This window comes from Wasmannia auropunctata, unplaced genomic scaffold (genome assembly GCF_000956235.1).
Source record: "Wasmannia auropunctata unplaced genomic scaffold, wasmannia.A_1.0 LD336064.1, whole genome shotgun sequence".
NCBI classification, from domain to species: domain Eukaryota; kingdom Metazoa; phylum Arthropoda; class Insecta; order Hymenoptera; family Formicidae; genus Wasmannia; species Wasmannia auropunctata.
The window spans coordinates 293,934-317,409 of NW_012026826.1; the positions used below are offsets into that span (position 1 = coordinate 293,934).

General features: G+C 41.9%; 1 protein-coding gene across 1 annotated transcript; it reads left to right on the plus strand.

Annotated features, from left to right (window-relative positions):
* Nucleotides 1–20,750: 20,750 nt before the first annotated feature.
* On the plus strand, nucleotides 20,751–21,319 carry LOC105450256. The gene is made up of 2 exons (XM_011690008.1): nucleotides 20,751–20,973; nucleotides 21,053–21,319. The coding sequence occupies exons 1-2, from the start codon at nucleotides 20,801–20,803 to the stop codon at nucleotides 21,231–21,233; spliced, it is 354 nt and encodes a 117-aa protein (XP_011688310.1). The 5' UTR covers nucleotides 20,751–20,800; the 3' UTR covers nucleotides 21,234–21,319.
* Nucleotides 21,320–23,476: the final 2,157 nt, after the last annotated feature.

The following is a 23,476-nucleotide window of genomic DNA, read 5'->3' on the forward strand; positions in this document are numbered from 1 at the left end:
GCAAAATCATTTTTTCTCGAATCCAGCGTAATGAATTAAATCCCGTGTACTAAAGTTGACATCTCTCGTTCGATTATATACACGATTATCTCCTTACTCTTTACGGTTATGTCGAAGGGTTTTTAGGGTTGGCGCCTTGTTCGGCTTGGGCGCCTGAAGACCTCCTGTGGGCTGATGGGTGCCTGGACGTTGTCACCTGCGGTGTAATTAATATTCATACGTACCCATTATGGGTATGATCGTCCGTATATTCGCCGCGCCGTTGCGCGAATTCGCACGTCGACTTTATCGCGCGTCCCGCGGCGATGAACGCCGTCTCGGGAGCATTACACATCGTGTATGTATATAGGTATATACATACATAGTATCGAGCGTCATCGAATCGGTTCCAGGTCACGGTCGGCAATCCGGCCGCGCGCCGGGGTCGCCACTCCAGAATGAAACCCCTTGAACACATTCGCGGCCCAACTATATCAGGATACCATGAACCGCCGTGGACCGCCATTGGACACCATACAAGAGTGGTAGGCGAGCATAAATCGTTCTCGCTTTCTCTCGGGGAGTATAGACGGGGGATGGGGAAGGGGGGAGGGGGAGCGGGCAATGACGGGTCCGCGGCGATCAAATGCGATCGCCGTCGACCGGTGGAGGATTCGGCAAGTGAATGACGGCCGTTTGATGACCTGTGACGATCTTAGACAATACAAGAGTAAACAAGTCGATCAGGTGGACATGGAGGGTGCGGAGGTGGTCGCTCGACCCTCGAATTAGGGGGGGGGGAGGGTGTTGAAAATAGGGGATGGCGCGAGGCCGACTGTGTGTGCAGTCCCCACCAAGGGGCGGCGCGGTGGGTTAATGGGCTTGAATCATCGTGGGTGATTCGCCGACGGGGTGAAAAACGATCCTCGCCGCGACCTGTCATCCCCGGCCATTCATCCGCATTCAAGTGCCCGGCTGGGTATTTTTTCTTCGTACCCCTGTGCAACAGGGAACGCTGACTTGACACGCGCTCCCATTAGTGGAAATTAATGAACAAATCAAATGTCCTTGAAGTATTTCTTATCGATATCATTTATTCCACCGTTAATTTTGACTTCTTTCGAGACATATGAATGTATTCGTACAACATGTCTTTATTCATGTATATAGGTATACATATATGTAATAAATTCATCAGATTTATGACACGCTCTCATTAATATAAATAAATAAAATCAATATCAAATATATCTAACCATTCTTGAAACTATTCTTGAAACATTTATCGTTATCGGAATTACACGTAATTCACCGTTAATTTTTATATCTTTTTCGAGACGTAAATGTAATCGTACAACATCTCTTGAGTCAAGTAGGTACATGTGTATTTCTAATATCGCGAGTATAGGAACATCAAGCGTTGAACATCCTCGAGAGAACGTATACAATTGCAACGTATATAAGAGGAAATAATTTCCAATTCAAACCCGGAGCGACCGCGAGTCCGTCCCAAAGTCCGCCTTCCTTATTTAGGCACAAGGTCTCGCGCTATACGCCCAAGAAGATGCCGTCTCGCCTAATCGTCGTAATCAGAGCGCGGCTCGTTCACCTACCCGAGGAGGGCCTCCTACGGCGGCGTCTTCTGGGCGTATATCCGTGCCGTCACACGGCATACACCTTAACCTTTGGGCGTTTCCGTCTCCCTCGGAGCGGCCTTTCGTCCAGGAGATCGTCCCCGTCGCGAGCCCGTCCCGCGCCGAACGCGGGCCCGTTCGATGCCCTTCTCGGGGACGACCTCGACCCCTCCGCGCCCTGGATCGCCCGACCCTCCCTCGGCGAGACGATCCCTCGAGCGCTGGGAAAGAATTAATGTGTATACATATATATGTATCTTTTAAAATTATATCGCGGTGTGCCAGCACGCGATTCCGCACCGCCTCTTCATGTCAGGGTTCCGCCCCGCGAGTTTGACGGCCTGCCCTCCGCGGGAGCCGCCCCCGCTCTTCGAACAGGAACACAGGAACCCCAAGGAACTGTGATCATCCGCCGATGAACCAGCGGAAGACGGCGCCAATTGGCGAGCGGGACCTTTAATGACCCGGATGACCGAGTCCCCCGTGCCGCGAATCACGGTATTTCGTTGCGCACTTACGCGTATAGTCGGCGGAGCACGCATCGAGCATCGCGTCCGCCGACACATCCACCGTTATGTCGGCTGACCCGGCCGTCGCTTCGCCAGCAACACATTTGAGAGCATTTGAATGACCTCGCTACTTTAATTAAGGTCGCATCGTATATAATTGGTGACTTGCGTTACGCGCCATACGTGTTGCGTCGTGTTTGCGCGTATACTGCAGCTGCCGCTCATGGTTTCGACGAAAAAAAGAGAGACGCACACGTATTTTTTTCCTCGCAAAAACGGTCGGCTGGAAATAGTTTCGCGTAGTTCCACCGAAAAATTGGACAACTGGATTTTCTATTGAAATTACATTATACTTCGAATTTATGCGACGTAATCCATTTTATCCTCCGTACATAGCCAACGACATCGACATACAATTATTTCGGGTGATTGCGAACAAAAATTAAGCTGATTTTGGCATACGGTATGTGTGTACATTGATCCGGACAACAAGCTGACACAGGACATTTCCTCGTTACATCGAATACCGCGACCGTGACCGAGAATTCCGCGCGTTGAATTTGCACGATGCGTTGGATAGAGCCCTATCGCGGCGCGAGGTGTATATACGTGTATGTATACATATATATCGCGCAATGTAATAGATGTGATGTCAAAAGAGACCGTACTTCATGTTCTCCTAGCTCTTCAAGCAGCCATACCGTTGTAATATCGGTGCGATATCTTGATTGCTCTTGCGCATTTCTGCTACGCTGACTGGACTGTGTATTACGCGTCCAGTGTGGCTTCTTTGAAGTAGTGTGGAATTCTTTCCGCGCTTCCGAATGTTAGTCGCGGTAAAAGGCAGTATTATATACAGCGTAAAAATCATTGTGCGATATATATATATGTATATATATATATATATATAATTTTTTATGTATAAGGAAAACAACTCGAAAACGTTAATTGAAATTCTTTATGGAATATTTTCCACACTGTCTGCAGAATATAAGTAAGATTAAGTGTTTAAATCACATTTTAATTAAAAATAGAAAAAGCAAATGTACTTTAAAATGACGTTTTATGATTTTTATAATTCTCTATATTTTATAATTCTATTAAGAGTCATTGAAGCCGGTAGCAAAATCTGTAGTTTTATAATCTACATATAAATCAAGAGAAAGAGATAGAAAGGAATGCAGCTTGTAGCCGCCGGCTGTTAATCGACATCGCCACCCCGTGCGCTCGTGGCGCGGTTCTCTCAACCCCCGTACGAGCGTCGTGGCTTACAATCGATTGACCCATCTCCTGCAAAGTCGCCACCCCGGGGATGGCGAAGGACCGGCCCTCCCGCCTACCCTCGGCCCAGGTCGAGCAGCACAGGATCGTCCTTTCAGCATGCGTAAACACGCGGGGTGCACCCCTTGAAACTGCCGCCAGGGGGGGTGAATAAGCCCCTTCCAGAAACCCATAATGAATCGCGCAGCGCGCATTGCGCATTGCTGGTCGTGTCCCAACGCCGGAACACCGTGGGTAGGTTCCAGGACGGGGTATAGACGGGCATGCGTGTGAATCGCCCAAAAGCGTGTACGTGTGCCGTACACATACAAGCGCGCGCGCAGTGATGGATTTCGCCGATCGGATACCCGCAGGCTAATCTCTAAATACGTTGAAATAAAACATGGAAATTTTTATAAATCGGGGAAAACGTGCAATAACATTTTTTTTTTTTTTTTCAAAGATTGAGAGAAGAGACGGAGAAAATACCTTGCGAGACGCAGTGATCTCCGAGACGCCAAGATGCAGTTTCCACTTTTTTTTCTAAACACAAAGTTATCGTGATAACAGTCACGGGAAAATTGCATCGTTATCTCGAGGAATTCAGGGATCTTCGTAAAAAATACAGAGGATGCTCCCGTCCGTCTCGGAGGTCTCGGCGAGCATCTCGCGCGCCTGACGGGGATCCGCTACTGCATACACGTGTATAGGTACGTGTGTGTACGTGTGTGTTTCGTGTCGGAGGTACGGGTGCTGCCAGTGTTGGGGGATCGGTGGCGAGGATAGGGCGAAGGGAGCCGGGCTGGACCAACCTCGCGGCTCCGAAGGCACCGCGCGGGACGACGCGAAAGGAGGAGAGTGCGATCGGCGGCGGTGTACGTGGCTCGACGGGGAGCGAAGCCGGTCGCGGCCAGGCGCGGCCGGGAGCCGCGAGGTTGGACGGAAGGGCCGGGCGCGGGAGCCGCTCGAAAAAGGGTGCGACCTTCGGCGGCCTCGGCCAGCCCTCGGGGAGACCGCGCCCACGCATTTTTAGCAGGATCCCAGAAGTCGGCTGGAGCTCGTTTGGCCTTGGAACGTATCACTCCGTCTCTCTTCCCGGCTCTCTCCCGTCCCCCCCCTGCCTCCCTCCCTCCCTCCCTCCCTTCCTCCGTTCCTCCTTTTCGCCCGACTCTTCCTTCGCGCCCGCCGCGGTCTCGCTCTCCGTGCCGGAGCCCTCGTAAGGGTCGTGTCAAGGGCCGCGCCGCGCCGCGCCGCGCCGCCGGCAGCTGCCTCCCCTCCTCCCTTACCGCGCGCGCCGCGCGCCGCGCCGCGCGCCGAGAGCCGATCGCGAGAAAACGATCGGGGCGAGCGGAGCCTAAACGAGTTTTCAGAGAAGGCCACTGACTGCTATTCTCTCGCGCTCCGCTTTGTCGGATACGGCAGTCTCAAGATATTGACTTGCCTTTCTCGCCGGCATGATCCTCGAATTTTGGATTCCTGGTACTGCGTTACATCGAGAGACCGAAGGGCGTAGTACGGGAGAACAACGCGGTGCACAGTTCCGCGACGCGCAGTCTGATCTTTCGATTGATGATTTTACGGAATTTATTAATTTACGATCAATATGATTTTTTTTTTTACAGATTTCTCGTTAATGCGGAAAGGTCGTCACATCGGAAGGCGAAATGTAAATAAAAGCATTCCAATGTTCAATATTTATCCGAAATGCTCTTTGGGTATTTATCGATATTTTCGAACTTCGGATTCTCATGTTACTGCGTTACATGAATGGGAAAAGGTCGTAGGGCGCAAGGACGCACGAGAGAAAGGACGTGGTCGCATGTATCTTGAGAAGTTTACGTCTACGGTATTGAATATTGATCAAGAGTACTGCAGAAATTGTATACCGATACTCGAGCCTTGTATGCCTGATACTACGTTACATTGAGGGCAAAAGATCAAAGGACACGACATCAAGTGTGTATCGATGTAGCTGTGTGTTTCGAGAGAAAATACTCTGTAGATTATACCTATATATACAGACTTTATGGATCATCAAATCTTAGATTTCTGACATTGCACTGTATGGATAACGAAACATTGAAGGCCACAGTGAAGTGCAAATGCAATTGTACGTCACGTTATTAGCTATTATGTTTAAGCTTGTAGATTTCTTGCAAAATAATTGTTCCAAGTCGGCCTATTGGAAAAAATAGAAAGAAGAGATCTGATTTTAGAGTTACGATATAAAAAGATTTTTATTTATAGTGGCAAATAAAAACAATTTACCTTGGAAAATTGGATCTGTAGAAATACACCCACGCATTTTGACCAGGATTTTATCACGGTTTAAAGGTAGATGAAGGACATTGCGAATCCTTTAAGATGAATATGTTTGCTCATTTATATAGGCAATGGAAATCTTTTTCAGAAAAAGATGAATCTAATTCTATTTTTTTATTATTTTCATTATAAAATTGTACTCTTCTATGTTTTATTTTTTTATTCAGGGTCTTTTATTATTAATAAAAAAATGTATTAATTTACGAATGTCATTTATGTCATGGTGCAAATGTTCATTTTGCTGAAATAAATATTCATAAAATTGCAAACTTTATTGCAAAATCGATGGAATAACAGCTATATTTTTTTAATTCATTCAATATTTCTCTGTATTTATTTACATTTACAGTTTGCTTAATTCTTTTGGAATAATCGTGACACGTAAATTACATTTTGTTTTGCAATATTTCTCTTTAACAAATTTTATTTTGTGATATATAAATTTACAAGATATTCTAATAATTAATAACGTAAACCATTATAATGTGAATAATTAAATTTTCGCTACAAAGTACTGTACGATATTGTAAGTACATGTGAACGCACACGAAAAATATTTAAACCAACTATATATGTTTCGCCGCGCGAAAATTATTCAGACACGCATGGCATACGGCGAGTGAGGCTCTTGTATATGCCGTATGAAGATATCACGCACCATGAAAATATGATGTGCTCGCATCATAACGTAGCTCCTGTGCATCCTGCTCCCCTATCTTGCGACATATGAGAGATATGAATCGCCCTATCTACGGCGTTTCCCTTGGCCAAGCCTTATCCCCTTCCGAATCCCTTGCGAGAATTTTCTCGTCCATCGCAATTTCTATATTTATAGCTACTGTGATTAATTCGATTAAATCACCACGTTGGCCCGTTGGAAATTTCGGTGTCGAGCACCTCTCATCTAGCGATTACCGCGGTGAAAAAAAAAACAACTTCTGCAAACATCGCACGTGAATGCCACTTGCTGGCATTAAAATATCGAATTACTAAGAAATGACGACGCGACAACATGCGTGTGTAACTGTCGCGCGTGACGCGTTTCACGGACGTTTCGACGATTATTTTTATTAAACAAACACCATACCATCGCGCGTTACCGTTCCGCTGCGCCGCGGCAGCCTATTAAACTCCGCCACGAGAAAATCGCGGCCGCGCGATTGTGATAAACTGGTGACAATGTGATACAACAACGCTACCTTCTTGCTTCTCGCGATAATATGTGTCTCTGGTTCGCGATTTCCCGCCCTGTCACCTCCTCGGTCCGTTTATTCTCCTGCTATGCCGATGTAACGGAGTTGTTTACACTGCGCATGTAATATGGCATCGATGCGCTTTTCTCCCGTCATAATTCGCGGTCTCCCTCCCTCCCCGCCTCCCTCGCTCCTCGCGGGAGTCGCGGGATCTCGACGGGCCGGACTCTCTCGTCCCGCCGCCGCACCGTGCCGCGGCCGCGGTCCTTGGGCGCGCCTTTTCATCGACGCGGTGATCGATCTCGCGCGGGGACTTCCGCTCCCGTGTAATTTACATAATGTTTATATCGGACATCGCGGGAATCGCATCTAAACTAATTTCCTCGCATCCGTTACACGCGGGCTCTTTCTCCTCGAGCGCGATGCCGTCGACGTTTTCGCGAAACACGGGGAGACAGGATCGCATTACCGCGAGGAACTGAAACGTCCGTTGACTCCCCCCCCCCTCCTCCCTCTCTCCCACCATCCCTCAATTCCCTCCCGCCGTGGTGGGTGTCGTCCAAAAATTCCCGCGGGACCGGAAGGTACTAAACGCGAAGGACGGGCTCAGGTTATCGCGATACATCTCGCACCAGGAACGTATCTCGGCTCGAAGCATATAGAGAATCGCAAGAGAGAGAGAGAGAGAGAGAGAGAGAAAGAGAGAGGAGGGAAACGGCGCGGCGCCGTCGCGGCGAGAAAGCTGTGTGTTACGCAAGCGAAAGGACCAATCGTAAATGGAAGCTGGAGAGCGAATCGCGATACACGACGGACCAGGATCGCAGCCCTTCGCGGAAGGGTAATGCGCTCGCTTCCACGGCGTGCTCCGGCGGTGGAGGAGTCCGTTAAATTCCCCATACGTGTGGCGTCGTGTCTGTTGCAAAATTGAGTCTTGTACTTACAATATGATTTTCACACTCAGGCGTTACTTCGCGTTCCCGTGAAAGTAAAAAATCGTAAAAGTTATACATTAGAGATTATCACTGAATAAATTATAACTCGATTTTCTTTCTGCATGTAAAATGTATGACATGTGTGTGTGTGTAGTAAAAAAAAAAATATATATATATAATGTATACATACGACATATATAGACGCGCTTTTTCATCTTTGTATCACAACGCACGCGACGCATCCGGCGTCACGCGTGACGGTCCTCCGTTCACCTTCGTCGTCAGGTAAAAGAAATAAGATCCGTGCGGACGTAGAGGGTCCACGTAAGGCAACAACAAAAAGGGCCATTCCATTCTGTCCACACTCCGTTCCGCCTCAAACCACAGAAACCCGATGATGAGATATGAAAAAAATGAAAAGTGATATCCGTGCTAACAGGAGACCATCATCATCGCGGAGTTCGCCGGTGGAAAAGGCCGGCTTTTACATTTCTCCGAAATCACGTTTTGTCACGTTTTACACACGGGGGGGGGGGGCGGGGGCGGATATCCCGGCGCTCGGCGCTTCATCGACAAATTAACGCGCGTTTAACAAACGCCGCGGGACGCGTGTTGTTGTGCTGTGCGGTTATAATCCGCGCGTACGGAATTTCCTCGTCTTGCTAAAAGTTTCGCGATTTTTGTTATTCGTTTGAAGAAAAAAGCTTCGTGTAAAATGTTAAAAAATGTATATATAACTCGAAAAAGGGACGGTTGAACACGAAGACGCCGTCGAGAGAGACGTCGGGCGAAGATCCCGAAACGGAAGCGCGAGTTTCAACGGGGAGATACGGAGTTATGCGCATTGCGCCGTGTGCGTGCGCGCGCGCACGTGTACGTGTGTACGCGCGTGTAATGTGTGCGTATAATACACGCGTGCATCGACGCGCGGATTCGCCGGGCTCATCGCGGTCGTTTCGTGCTCGCCAGGAGCACGGGATCCACGGAATGGCGTCATAATGACGGCAATTAGTTTCGCTCCATTGAGTTCTAAATGCGGAGACTCGGCCATCAGGGATGCAGAGCGCCCGAGGAGGCTCGAAGGATCCTCAGGGGGGGGTCGTCGTCGGCGCGTCGGCCGCAGGAACCGCACGGCGCGCGGCGCTGCGCGGGTTCTCCTGCGGTTTCATCCTACTATCCTGGCCGCTGTCGCCGTCTTTCTTATTAATATGCTAATTTTACGCGTACGTCCGGGCGCCAATTATGAACGAGGGGATATTCCCACGGGTCTCGCGGCGGGCCGCGCGCGCCGGAACCGCCGCCGCGGCCGGCGCGACGCTCCGATGCCCCCGGCGCGGCGTCGACGTCGTCCAGGGTGTTCCTGGGATTACGGCCACGTGTAATACGAAACACCTGCGATCAGGGGAGCATAGGACTATGCAAAGTGGACTCATCCCTCAGGAGCCACACCTCCGAGACGCGCGGCGAGTTGTATATCTCGAGGATAACAAAGTCACGAAACGACAAAGCGCTCTTCCATCGCGCTTTACTTCCGAGAATAACGTTAATCTATACATTTGCCGTTTACGAGCACAACGTATAAGCGATCCTCGCAACGTACGCGCAACAATTGGCATTGATAATTTCAATTTCCATCTTCTCTGGATTTATATTGACTTCAGCGCACGCAACGAAAGAATTTTTTTAAGTGCCGTCTTTCTTGAAGAAGCTGCAAACAGACTGATGTTCTTTCAATCGTTTTTTTTTCCTATTTTTTCCTCTCTTCATATATATAAACTTTAGTTTAGCAAATAAATTCAGCAGTTTTCTATTTGTTTCCCCAACGCTTCACGCAAAAGTTGCCGCGCAACGTGGTCCGATCGCGTCGAAATGTAAGTGCATATTAAAGTGGGAAAGACTCGGCACCTCGCGCGAACGAATAAAGCACGCGCACGCGAAGCCGCGAGCTTTAATTATCTATTATCGACCCACGCGCCGCACCCGCGCGCCTCGGCGCGCGTTCCTGCCAGCGCAGCGCGGCGCGGCGTGCCCGAAGGTTGCGGGACTCGTCCCTGAAGACGGTTCCAGAAAGATCGGGATCACATCAGGCCTCAGGATCGCTCATGAGTGCCTAATCGGCCGCCCTTTGTTAATCCCCCGGAGGGTAAAAAGATTTGCCGCTTCAGCGGCTTTGAAAGAAAGTGGGACTGCCGGCCGATCAGGAGTGCACGAGAAGATGGAGGCAGCCAGATCGAAACGCGCGAAGACGGCGTCCATGGGTCCCCCTCACTTATAGGCTTATGGCATACCCAGAATGGCAGTGACTGCTCGCGCGGGCCGAGCGCAGGTGAGAGATAACGGAGGCGCTCTCGACTCGAATGATAGAATTTCTCGTATACGACTAATTGTTTTTTCGTCATCTGCGTTTTGATTTGTTATAATATTATATATATTAAGTTTTTCACATTGTATTATCGTGCATGGAAAGAACAATTTTGCTGAATCCAGATCTGAAAATAATTTTTGTTCAATAATCAAAATAATTTTGTGCGAAAGTCAAAATGATTGCTAGAATATTAAAACGTTTTATAGCAATACTTGCTATCAGTTTTAACATTTCAACCAATTATTTTGATGATTTAACAACAAATTATTTTCAGATCTGTTTTTAGCAAAATTTTTAGACCTTTTAACAAAATCGTTCTTTCCGTGTGTCAATACCGAATCATATTAATCATATTATATATATTAAATTACACTCTCATCAATCATACACTATGCGTTATATTCTTTTCGTTTTGAGTAGACTTTGATAGCAGCAATTTGTTGATGTTTCATCCTTTGCGTGTACTTATTACTTTCTTTACGCTTTATCTTATACTTTTGCTTGCATCTCTCTATTTTTCTATGTAGTACAGTTACTATAAAATATTATTATTACTATTATTATTATTAATTTTCTGAAGCAATATCCGTGTCTGTAAATAAAGTTGTAAATAAAGTTGGGTGCTGAAGAAACGTCAGCGTCTCGATTATGGCGTGTTTTAATGACAGATTTTTTAAACTCTGTGTTTTTAAATTCCACAATGCTAGAAATGGTCCTAGAAATGCGAGATTTCTGCCGAAGAAGCAATTGGTCAATCGCATTGGCCAAATTGTTGCAATGTGATTAATTATTTTTGCTCCGAATTTTTTTCTCGGATACGGTGCTTTAAACAATCTAAAGTCAAACGAAAAGCTCGCTGCAACAATGGGTTTAGACAAATCTAAAGTCAATTGAAAGGCTTGCTGCGCAACAAAGTGGCTGCAACAATGGATTGCAACAATGTAACCCGCATTTTTCGTTAAAAAAAAAGACAGAAAATGAACTCTAAAGTTAAAAATGGAAAAATACATTCAATTTCTACCATTGTCACATTTTATTGGGCTATGTTGTGGATCTGCTGCAGCAAATCATTCAATTTTTCTTCAAGATGTTTGTTTTTAATGGACTACTCTTCTCGAAAACCGCATTCAATAATCTCAAAGGAACTTTGCTGCAACAGAATTTAAAATCGCGATTTGATTTGTTTAAGAGATACATATAATATGTTACATGATAAAATTTAGTTTTTTTAAAGCAAAAATTGAATGAGCAGTATAGGATAGTATTCGTATGGATAGTATTCGTGGTGTGAAAAGTTCATCTAAAGATTCCATGTCGGTCTGTATGGTAAATGTGCCTGCCGGCATTGATATCGCGGCGGTATACACGCGTCACATTCGAGCGGACGCGTCCGCCCATGCATCCGCCAATATGAATGCCCCCACGGTGCCATCGCCGTTCTCGCTCCGGCGCGGCGGATGACGGCAAGATGACGATGCGGGATCGCTCGTTTTGCTTCTCGTGAACTCGTCGGCAGCCATTTGATACCAAACTCAGACTGCACCCCATCAGGATATCATGAGCGACGTCGCGCGTTCATTTCAGCCTCGCGCGCGCGGGGAACCGAGCGTTAAACTCGCCCGGCGCGCGAGGTCCGGGCGCGCTGAATTAGTTACAGTTCGAGCAAATTTCGTCCTGGCCTCCAAGGATACTATAAAAAGCGCAGCGGCGTCTCCTCCGCTTTCGTTTCCCGCGAGAGAGAGAGAGACTCCGTCTCTCCTTTCAGCTCGGCGATAGGTATACGTATATACGGCTTTCACCGCGTTTTCCGCGCGAGACGGTTCACATATCCTGTGCACCTTCTCGCGTGTGCACGGGTACCGATTAGGATTATACGTATATAGCGTGTAATTTCACCGCGTGCAGGCGCTGTACGTAGGTCGCGGATGCCGTTATGCGCGAGTTAAATTTTTATAAGAGTGAGATTCGCTCTTCTGGCGATTAGGGGTATATAAGACGAGGACGAGGACGCGGAAAGGGGACGATGGCGAGCGCAGCGGGCCAACACGGTCAGCCACTCCCACCTTCGATTTATTCGACCGTCTAGGCCTCACATGAACAGGAGAGCATCTCGGCGAGGGTAAGATGGACGGTAAAACGGTGGCGCGACACAGGGAACAGGAAGCGAGTAGGCGTGAGTTATGACGAGCGTCGCGCGCGGCTCGACGGCCGTGCGGTCATTAGGCCCGTGCGTGTCCCACGAACGGCGGGTCTAGCTTGGGACAGACGCGAGAGGTAAATGCCAAAAGCAGCGAATAGATAAACAACCTTATGGGGATCTTAGGAGCGGGCAGAAGGTCGAACGCGTGCTAGAGTCAGCCCTATAGCGAGGCCGAGGCGAGGGCTCGCCTGCCTGCCGTGAGAGAGCCCGTTTACCTTGGACGGTACCGAGAGGTGTACGGAGATGATAGGTAAACCAGGTTTTTGTACGAGAGAAACTGAATGCCGCAAACCACCGCGAATTGGGAACCAAGATCACAGAAAGGTATATAGGCTATCGCAAATTATAGAAAAACTGAAGATTGACGTATTTTTAGTATACACTTCGCGATTCACAATTTGTATTCAATTGTACAGCATCATCTGACTGAACCAAATTATGATTGTGATACGAACTAAACCGCACATTTTTTATTGCAATCTAATATAAAAGCATCTATTAAACTATTAAAGGACTTTAAGTTTTTGATAAAGTTTTTTTTTTTGTACACAGTTCGCACTTTTCCCTATCAATGAATGAAATAAATTTTAACTTTCACATTTGCCTTTTTTTCACGTATGTTCATTTTTACTAATGTATATTAACTTCAATCTCGATTTATAATTTATTTCATCTTTTTCTAATTCTTAGAACTAGAAAAAAATACAAAGTAAGTTAAATCGAGAGTAAAGTTAATCTACATTAGTAGAAATGGATAATTAGATAATTGAAAGTAGCAGTTTTTTTATAACTAAGAATGTTATAGGTATATTGAATCTTTAAGATGATAAATACATAGACATATAAGATATATATATCTTATATGTCAATGGATAAATACCACTTTTTAAGATTTCTATCAAATAAAATTGATTGCTGGCTTTATTTTAAATATTATTTAAATGTGTTTTTCTCTTTTATATGATATGTTTCCAAGTAATATTCTAGATATATCCCACTGAAAGCCCACTTGAAAGCCACTGAATTGTGCTGTTTATATTACCGTTTAATACTGTATTTATGTACGTTATTAAACGGTACATACTGCAGTACCGCTTAATCATGTTCGTATGTATTTGTTTTAGCGTTGCCAAGCAATATATTTCGCTTATATTTCACAACACCATGCATGCAATAATAGAGATGAGATACAGTCAGTGGACAGATCGGTTGCGGACACTTTTTTTTATAGGTTTCTAATATATATTCAATATATGTAATATATATTTTACAGGTAACTACATGGAAAGAACAATTTTGCTGAATCCAGATCTGAAAATAATGGTTGTTTAATGATCAAAATAATTTTGTACGAAAGTCAAAATAATTGCTAGAACATCAAAACGTTTTATAGCAATAACAATGCTTATCAGTTTTAACATTCGAACAAATTATTTTGATGATTCAATAAAAAATTATTTTCATATCTGTTTTTAGCAAAATTTTTAGACCTTTCAATAAAATCGTTCTTTCCGTGTAATATATTTTACAAATGCGAACCACAATATACTATCTTTAGTCTAGAGACAGTATAACACCAATCGTGGTTTGCATAATATTAGTGCGATTTGAAACATATATAAAAAAATGTCGCAACCGACCTGTCCACGACTGTATGTACGTGTATATGTCGATAAGATTAATATTCTTACACCGCGACAGTTGTATGCCGTTCGATGATACCGAATGCGTAACGGCTCTGTGCCGTCAATAGACCGCAAAAGTGTTAAAATTAGATTTTACAGGACTGAGTTCCCTAACTATTAGTACACACGATTCGATCATTCGTGTGAGTTGTAATTAGTTATAATACATTTATATATACAATTTTTGTTTAATACCAATATTTAATATAAATATTTTCTAAAGATGTTAAAGTGTGTGTAAAAATTCTCATTTAATTTTTGTCTTAATAATTTTTACTTCCTTTTTCTTTTTTTTCTCTTCTTTTTATGTAAAAGTAACAAAAATTAACTGAGACCAGATCGTGTGTCGTAAAGGAAAATCGTATGTATTAAGGGTTAACGAAATAGAAACTCTAATAAACTTTCACGCGCTAGCTGTCATAAATTTTGTTTACGGAAATATATTTTGATTCCCGAATTTTTCTTATAATGGCGGCGATATTTTGCGATATTATTAGCGGAGCAATGATCATTAGATTAGAAATCTTGTCTCGAGTTTTTACGAGGTAGATGATCACGCGTCGAGAGAAAACGTAAATATGATCGATTGGCTGCGCGATCGTCTTTTTTCGAGCAGCTCGAAAGGGGGAATTTGCAGGAAACTGTCTAGACGTCGCTAGACACGGGTAACAGGTTATAAATTATGAAGTTGCTCGCCGAGCCGCGAGCTGTTGCCGAGAAAAGTTCCAAGATATTTATGCGACACAGCAAGTCCGATGGATTGGCTGCGTATTTGGAAAGAATTCGGAAGGCGATCGAGCCAATACACCGCGCGCAAACCGAAAGGAAAATGCAGGCTGCGGTACTCCACGGTCCGCGTAATCTGAAATTGGAATGTATTCCTGAAAAGACGATTCAGCCAACACAGGTTTCTTAAGAAAATAAATAATAAAATAACGTTCTTCCACTGGTGGTCTGTCTATTAAGCGGCGTCTACAATGACAGACTTAAGATTTAAGAAAATTGACCAATCACAATCGATTATTCCCACGTAAGATGAATAATCGACTATAATTGGTCAATTTTCTTAAATCTTAAGTCTCACTGTAGACGCCTCTTTAGCCATCTTAACTTCGCAAAAGTAATTTCTCAAAGAAACTCAACGTTTTCGCGTTTAATTCAAATCTATAGCTTCCTTCCGCATCGCGGATTAATCGCTACTTCCTGCTCTCCGCGCGGTTTTGCAATTTCCACCGCGTAAGTACATATTAAGACAGTACGTATTCTTGCCAGTCGTCCTAGGCAAAGTAAACGCTGGTCTCTCGATAAATTTGAACGCCGCCACGCTACGCGTCGCATAGTGTCGCGCCATCGCGGCCTAATCGCGCGATAGAATTTCATAAGGCGTCACGCGCGGCAGATACTCTCGTACAGGCTTCGCCTTGAAAAATCTCGCTTTCACTTAAAGGATCGATCCGCGATCCGAGCACGAAGGTTAAAAGTCGTCGGGCTGAAATTCAGCGAGCGATAGACACTTTCTCCGCTCGCTCGCTCGCTCGCTCGCTCGATGCGCGCCGTTCGTTCTCCGGTCACTGAGATCGGCCTCTCGTCGCCGCCCTTTCTTCCGCGCGAAATTAGCGAGAGAGGTGTTCGTCGAAAGGTACGCGTGAACGTGCGCTACTGCGGACTCACCGGAAGCGACGTGCTCCTCTGGCGCGGCGAGCACCGCAGTATCCCGAGGTATTCCAGCACGGTCCTCGGCTTCGAGGTGTCGGGCACGATCCTGGAAATGGGCAGACTGGCACACGAGCGGACAGGTTACCAGATGGATGAGGAAGTCGTCGTGCACAACTATCCCGCCTGCGGCGGCCTGGCCGAAAGCTGCCTGGCTCATTACAGAGTAGGGCATTTTTTTATATATGTATATATATGAAAACCTAATCGAAATCGCGAAAATTCAAACAAGATTATAGAGAAGGTCAAATACGGTTCTTGGTGCTAATTGGTATAATAATATTTTTGTGTGAATCTTACGATTTCTAGTTCAGACATATTGCGCGCCACATATTTGCTGCAGGTCATAAAATTATTAAATTGCTTATCAATTTAATTGATGATATTACATTATAAACTGCAGGATTGCGGCTGTGTAAGATTCACACAAAAATATTACCATTATTATTGCCAAGCATCAAGATTCGCTTTAGACCGCGTTTAGCCTTTTCTAATCTTGCATTTTTTTTATCCTGAAGAGAGGAGAGTCTCGATTCGCATACGCTTCGATCAATCCGCTTCGCGGATACGCTCCGCGAGACCGCGGTAATTTGTAAATGCACCAACGCCGTCGGTTTGCGCATACGCACGCACGCATTAACGACTTTCTTCGTGCCGCGCCGCATTCCGCCGGGGTCGGCCCCGCGGAAGAGAATAATCGAGGCGGGTAAATGTTAGGACGTGTTCAGATTAATGCGACGGGTGTCATTGAAAAACGCAGCGGCCGTCACGGACAATTACTTCTCGGCGTTGCTGGCGATCGGCCGTCGAGCACGCGTTCAGAGAAACGAATGCCTCCTCGTTAACGCGAGACACTCGCGTTCCGCTCTCGCCGCCATCGATCTCGCCACCCGAGTCTTCGGAGCGAAGGTATATACTCATCTCAGTCTCGTTACTTTTATTACGATAAATAAATAATGAAAAGAAGAATTGCATGTTTTCCTTATGTCGCACTTATATCTGTTTTGATTAGAGGTGTGCGAATCAGCATTTGCATGGTCGAATCGAATCGAATCGAATTTTTGATAACATGTTCGAAATCGAATCGAATCTTTTTAATTCGAATACGAATCTCGAATCTGAATCAAATTTTCACAGATTTACATTACATGTTAATTATAAACGTTAATAAGTATCAAAATTTATGAATCATATTATTTTACGCAATGATTTAAACAAACTGAAGACCTGTCTTCGATTTACATTTCATTGCAAAGGATCGTGATCTTATGATTTTGAACTAGAAAATATGTAATTAACAATATGTGTATAAACGAATGGTTTGAATGCTTTCGAATATTTTCTACATTAATCTACAAGAAGAATATTTATTAGATAAGAATAATTGATCGCGCGGGAGATATAAATAAAGCAAATAAAATAGGCGATCGATTCGATATCGAAACATTGTTGATTCGAAATTCTCGAACTATTCGATTTCGAATCTTACAGATTTGAAAACAAACTCGAATCGAATCCACTGTGATTCGATTCGATTCGATTCGAATTCGAACTATTCGCACACCTCTAGTTTTCATTAACGCAGTAGATGAGATCAAACTCTTGTACGAAAATATCATACATCATCTATGTATAAAGATTTCGATATATAGATTTGTTTCAATTACTTTTTGATCTTCTATTACTTCATAGATGATTATCCAAAGGAAACAGAATTTTGTATTTCTTTCTTTACAGCCGATAGCTCTATGTGACGATGCGAGACGGGCCGAGTTGTGCGCGGATCTCGGCGCGGCGGTGATATGCAGGAATGATTGTTGCCTGCCGTACAAGTTGAAGAAAATCAACGGGAAGAAAGAAGTGCGTCTGTTGATCGAGACCGAAGGCGAACCGTGCTTTCGGAACGCTGTCAAATGGTGAAATCACCCGCTGTTACGTTACGAGGCTAGAACACTCCAAATCCAAGTGTGTAAATCTGTATAGTCACCTTTTACGCATTTAAACGCGTGTTATATTTTTACACATTTTATCTGTGTTTTACACAGTTAAATGCATATTTTTTACATGCTTACACATATTATTGTAAAATTAAGCGTGTAAAAAATATGTATTTAACTGTGTAAAACAGATAAAATGTGTGAAAATATAACACGCGTTTAAATGCGTAAAAAGTGACTACAGATTTATACACTTGGATTTGGAGTAAATACGAGATTTCTTTTTTTTCTTATCGATAGTCGGAGGTGGACACGCGAATAAGTCGCAAATGAAACGGAAGTTCGATTAGTGGAAAGTAGATTGCCAAACGTTAAGGGCAGGAGATTTCTGAATAACGCTGCATAATGGGTAAGGAATAAAAGAATCAATCGAAGTATTTCAGTTAAATCAGTTCCAGGGTTGGGAAAATTACTTTGTAAAAGTAATTAGTTACAGTTACAGTTTATGTTTTTCAAAAAGTAACTATTTACCGTTACAATAAGTTACCGACTCTGAAAAGTAACATGTTACAGTTACTCAAAAAGTAACGAATCGTTACTTTTCAGTTACTTTTAATAGAACATTATTATAAAAAAAAGACTGGTTTACATTTACATATTATATAATATTATTTAAAAAAGAAAACTAATCCGCGTATTTAAATATGAGCATTTAAATATTTCGCATAATTTATACAATCAACATTACGATTAGATGATTAAGCGAAAGTGTTGCATAAATTTGATCCATGAAAGTGATGATTTAACATATATAAATTAACTGTAAAAGTAATTATTAAATTAGTTACTAGTTACTTAAAAAATCTAAGTTAAGTTACAGTTACACATAGAAAGAAAGTAACAAAGTTAACACAAGATACAGTTATTAAAAAAAATAACTGTAACTGTAACTTTGTTACAAGTAACAAGTTACTTCCCAACCCTGAATTCAGTTCATTCTTCAGTTCTCTTCTTACGTAGCGTTATGCAACGTTATGCAGAAATAATCGAGTTAACATTTGCTTTAAAAAAAACATGCGCATCCCGGATTGTTGCAAGTTGCAATTTTCGGCTATTTTTGAATCGGTAGCACAAAAATCCATATTATGCATGAGAACTCGAGGACTGCGAATTGAAGATTAGAATCCGATCAATTAAATAATCTTAATTTTAACTCTTTGATTAATATATTGAATTCAATTCGCTCTTGAATGCGATGTCCTGCGCGCATCTACGTTGGAGTGAAATTTACACTATTTAGATCCGCAGCTTGATAAAATATTATGCATATAATATAATTGAATTATGCAGAATTATTTTATGTGTTACAGTACGTTTATTACTTTAGTCTTTATTATATGACTAAAATATTGATTATTTACAGAATTGCAAATATTATTTTTTACGAGTTTTATGTATTTCTATTAGATTTTTATTAGATTTAAGAGCAGTCACCTGGTAACTGGCACGGTATTCAACGTATTAAGATTAAGGTCCTGCCTGATTAAATTCTAATCTCCAACTTGTAATGTTTAACATTATTTTCCTAATCAATTTTTATATGTCTTATAATAAGAGTGATTAAGATTATATCTTCATAAGTAGTTAAATTGACCATCTTTTATTTTACATTGTTATTTATTTTTGTCACTCATAATTTATATTAAATTCTATTTTCATATTTGCACACTAATTACTGCGGCTATACTCGCACTAATTGTAAGTTCATTTCACTTATACTTTGAATTTATCAAGAGCCCAGATTACTTTGTAATTTTTAAGAACTATATTAAATTTTATTTTATTTTATTTTAAGGCATTTATTTTTTACAAATGTTCTAAACATTTTTAGCAACATTTCAGACAGCACACAACAAAGCACGCATTCAAAAATGGATCATATGACGTTTTTAATGGGGATTTCACCTTTGCTGGCCGTAAAATTAGCCCTTGTTTCATTGAATTTTTTTAAGAAAATCTATTACATACAGTAAAACGCGGATTTTTGCATAAACTTATATATTATTTGATCAGCAAAAGAAATATTTTTTATTTATATAAAAATGTATTTTAATGTCCCCAAGTGGCGATTGAGTGTGGCATGTTTTTTAGGCTGACGGAAGTAATTACGAAAAAACGAATTAAGATATCGACTTGATTCTTTTTTCCTCTTGATCCTAATACTTTAACGCATGCCGTGAACTAAAATCATTATTTTACAACAAACATTCAATTTGTTATTAAAATTTTAAAAATTTTTAGGGCAAAGAAATAATTTTTTTTTCAAATGCTACCATTTTCACAAATTTCAGGCAATTGACATTATTTTAGTTCATGCCATGCGTGAAAAAGTATTAGGATCAAGAGGAAAAAAGAATCAAGTCGATATCTTAATTCGTTTTTTCGTAATTACTTCCGTCAGCTCGAAAAACATGCCACACTCAATCGCCACTTGGAGACATTAAAATACATTTTTAAATAAATATAAAAAATATCTTTTTTGCTGTTCAAATAATATGTAAGTTTATGCAAAAACCCGCGTTTTACTGTATATAATAAATTTCCTTAAAAAAAATTCATGAAACAAGAGCTAATTTTACGGCCGGCAAATGTGAAACCCCTCTTAAGACGTCTTAAATGATATGATGTTTAAACGACGTTTTTTTTAGACATTTTAAGTCTCATTTTTGGATACTCTGTGTGACTCTCTGTCTAGTATCGGTTATCAGCGACCAGAACACCGCAGAAAAGTTAGGCGTCGCGGCGTCGGTCAGATAACCGTCACGGCAGTTAATGCGTTAATCTTCAATGTTTAGTCTATAATGAGACATTAGAAAGCGTAAGCAATGAGAAAACATAAGCAGTAAGCAAATCTAGATTTTTTTTTATTTGCTACCACTTACGTTAATGCCTTTTACTCTGCTGTGATTATGCCGATTCGCTTGCTGCTTACATCCTGCTTGCGTTTTTTTCTTTTTTTATGTACCACCAGTTTTAGTCGCTAATACGGGTTTTACAACATTCCCCGGATTATGATACGCAGCGCATGCATCTTCTTTTTCAGCTTGGAGTACGACGGTCTGGTCGCTGTCCTCGGTGATGCGCGAAACAAACGATTTCTCGACTTTTCCTCCATGCCGATAAACTGCACGGTGTTCGCGGTCAACGCGGAGCATTATAAAGTTGCCGACACATTGGTGTACAGGTTGACATTTTCTTTTTTTTTTTTGCGAACAAGGATGGTCGCTTGTACAATTGATCGAAATATCGATGTTTACCTGCAGAGAGACCATGCAGCATGTGCTGGACTACAAATCGGAGTGCGCGATCCGTCCTCGGGTCTCAGCGATCTTCGGTCTGCATCGCGTCAACGACGCGTTCAATTATTACGCGACGGTGCCGAGCGGTAAAGTGCTGATCGACATGAAGGATCGCGATCGACTGACTCTGTGCGATGAGTCTTAGATATTAAATTTGATCAATGAATTCCCTTACAGAAATTTAAGTGGTCATGGCCACCATTGACGTTTTAGACCGAAACCCAGAGTTTGGGATTTTTTTGTGGATAAATGGGTAACTTTATTTAAAATCTGCTTAGAGGACATTATTGTACATATATATAAGAAACTAAAAATTTATTTTTTTATTTTTCTTATGTCCAAAATGGCGGCGCACTGGCCTATACTTGCGAAATCCCTTTTTTTTTCTATCGGTGTACAGGATTCCAAGCACACGGTTTGACCTTAAACAAAACACAAAGAATTTTAATTATCTGTATATTAAAAACTATGGAAGTACGTAGGGATTTTTCTAAATATTGATTTTTCTCGAAATAGCAGCTATTTTAAAAAAGATATGTATAGTTGAGAAAAATACACATTTTTCGTAAAATAGTTGCCAATTCGAGAAAACTCAATATTTAGAAAAATCCCTACGTACTTCCATAGTTTCTAATATGTAGACAATGAATATTCTTTGTATTTTGTTCAAGGTCAAACTATGTGCAATCTTGTACACCAATTTCAAGATTTAGAAAAAAGGCATTCGGCAAGTAGGCCAGTGTGCTACCATTTTGAACATTAAAAAAATAAAAAAATATTTTTTTTACTTTATTATATATGTACAACAATATTCTTAAAGTAATTTTTTAATAAAATTATCTGTTTACCCAGAAAAAAATTTCAAACTTAAGTATCATTTTAGGGCCTCAAAGGTGGCATGACCCCTTAATACTGGAAGGACCCAATAATTATTTATTTTAAGTATTAAAAGTATTAACAAACAATACTCGAAATAAGCAATTATTTGGCTTTTTCAGTATTAAATTTTTGTGTGAAGATTCTATCCGATAAATAGATTTGACTTATCCCAACCAGTAGACAAAGTTTGTTAAATATTTGAAATATTTTTTTAATTTAATATAATTAAATAAATAATATTAAAAAAAGCATTATTGAGATAGCGCTTTCTTTTTCTGTCCGCAATATTTTTCAAGGTGGCGTTAGCATACGGTGCCTATTTCTTGAGTTTCATTTTCATCTTATCAATAGAACACTTTCGAATCACCAATGGTGAGTTTATATCTGATTTAATAAACAGCATAGTAAATTTTTCTATACTTAAAATTGTCATTTCTTTATCTTCACGACTAATAATGATACTTTAAACTTTTAAAAAGCTTTTTTCGATGTAATTTTCCATTTACTTCTTATTATATCAGCTTTATCAAATAGTATTTATATATACATGATTATCTTATAATTATAATATATCATTTTTAAAAAAAATTTAATACAGAATATTATAATTACTTCTGAATACAATAGTGCTTTTAATTTTAATACTCAAAATAAGTAATTATATAATCACTACCTCTTAATATTAAATCGCCAGTATTAAATTAGATTTTTGTAATGTAATGTCCGTATTAGACTAACTGAGCTTGAAATTTAGATTGGAATTTAATCAATTTTAAGAAAGAAAATCAATCACAAATTTAGTAAATTTCGCTTTGATTAGGTCAATTCCAATCCAATCTCAATCTCAATCTTTAATTTGATACGGGCATAAGGAATGTTCTAAATATTTCGTGTAAATCTTTTCTTACCCGCATCCATTAAGCATTACGATCTTATCAGCAGTCAATCAATACTTCAATTATCGCGTATGAACTCACTTAATTAAGAAACTTCAGTCAGAATCATATTAATCTTTAAGTATCTCGTTGAGATCTCAACGAGAAACATTAATGATCTTATCATTTATCAATTTATTGAACAAAAAAATTTCTGTATATGTATGTATACATATATGTATTTATACATACATATATGTATGTAAGAGTTTATCAGTTGCAGATAAAGTGGATTTCTGCACTGTAAACTTACGCAAATGAAATAAATTCGTGCAAATGTAACAAGTCAACGATTATGCAATGTGAGATTGTGAGAGAAACGATTCGCGGAGAGTCCACGTCCTCCGTTCGATTTTCGTCAACATTTTAATTCTGCCGTGTCGCGCACGCGAGAGCCACGGCCGCGCCGCCGCGAGATGGCGGCACGCCGCGCGAAAGCGGCGCGCCGTCGGGCGCGACGATGCACCTCCTCTCCTCCGCGGCCGGCGGCGCAGCGCCGAGAAGCGGCCAGCCAGCGCGTGTCCGCTCTCCTCTCGGCTCCGCGGTTTGCGCGTCGCGGCGCGTTGTCACGACG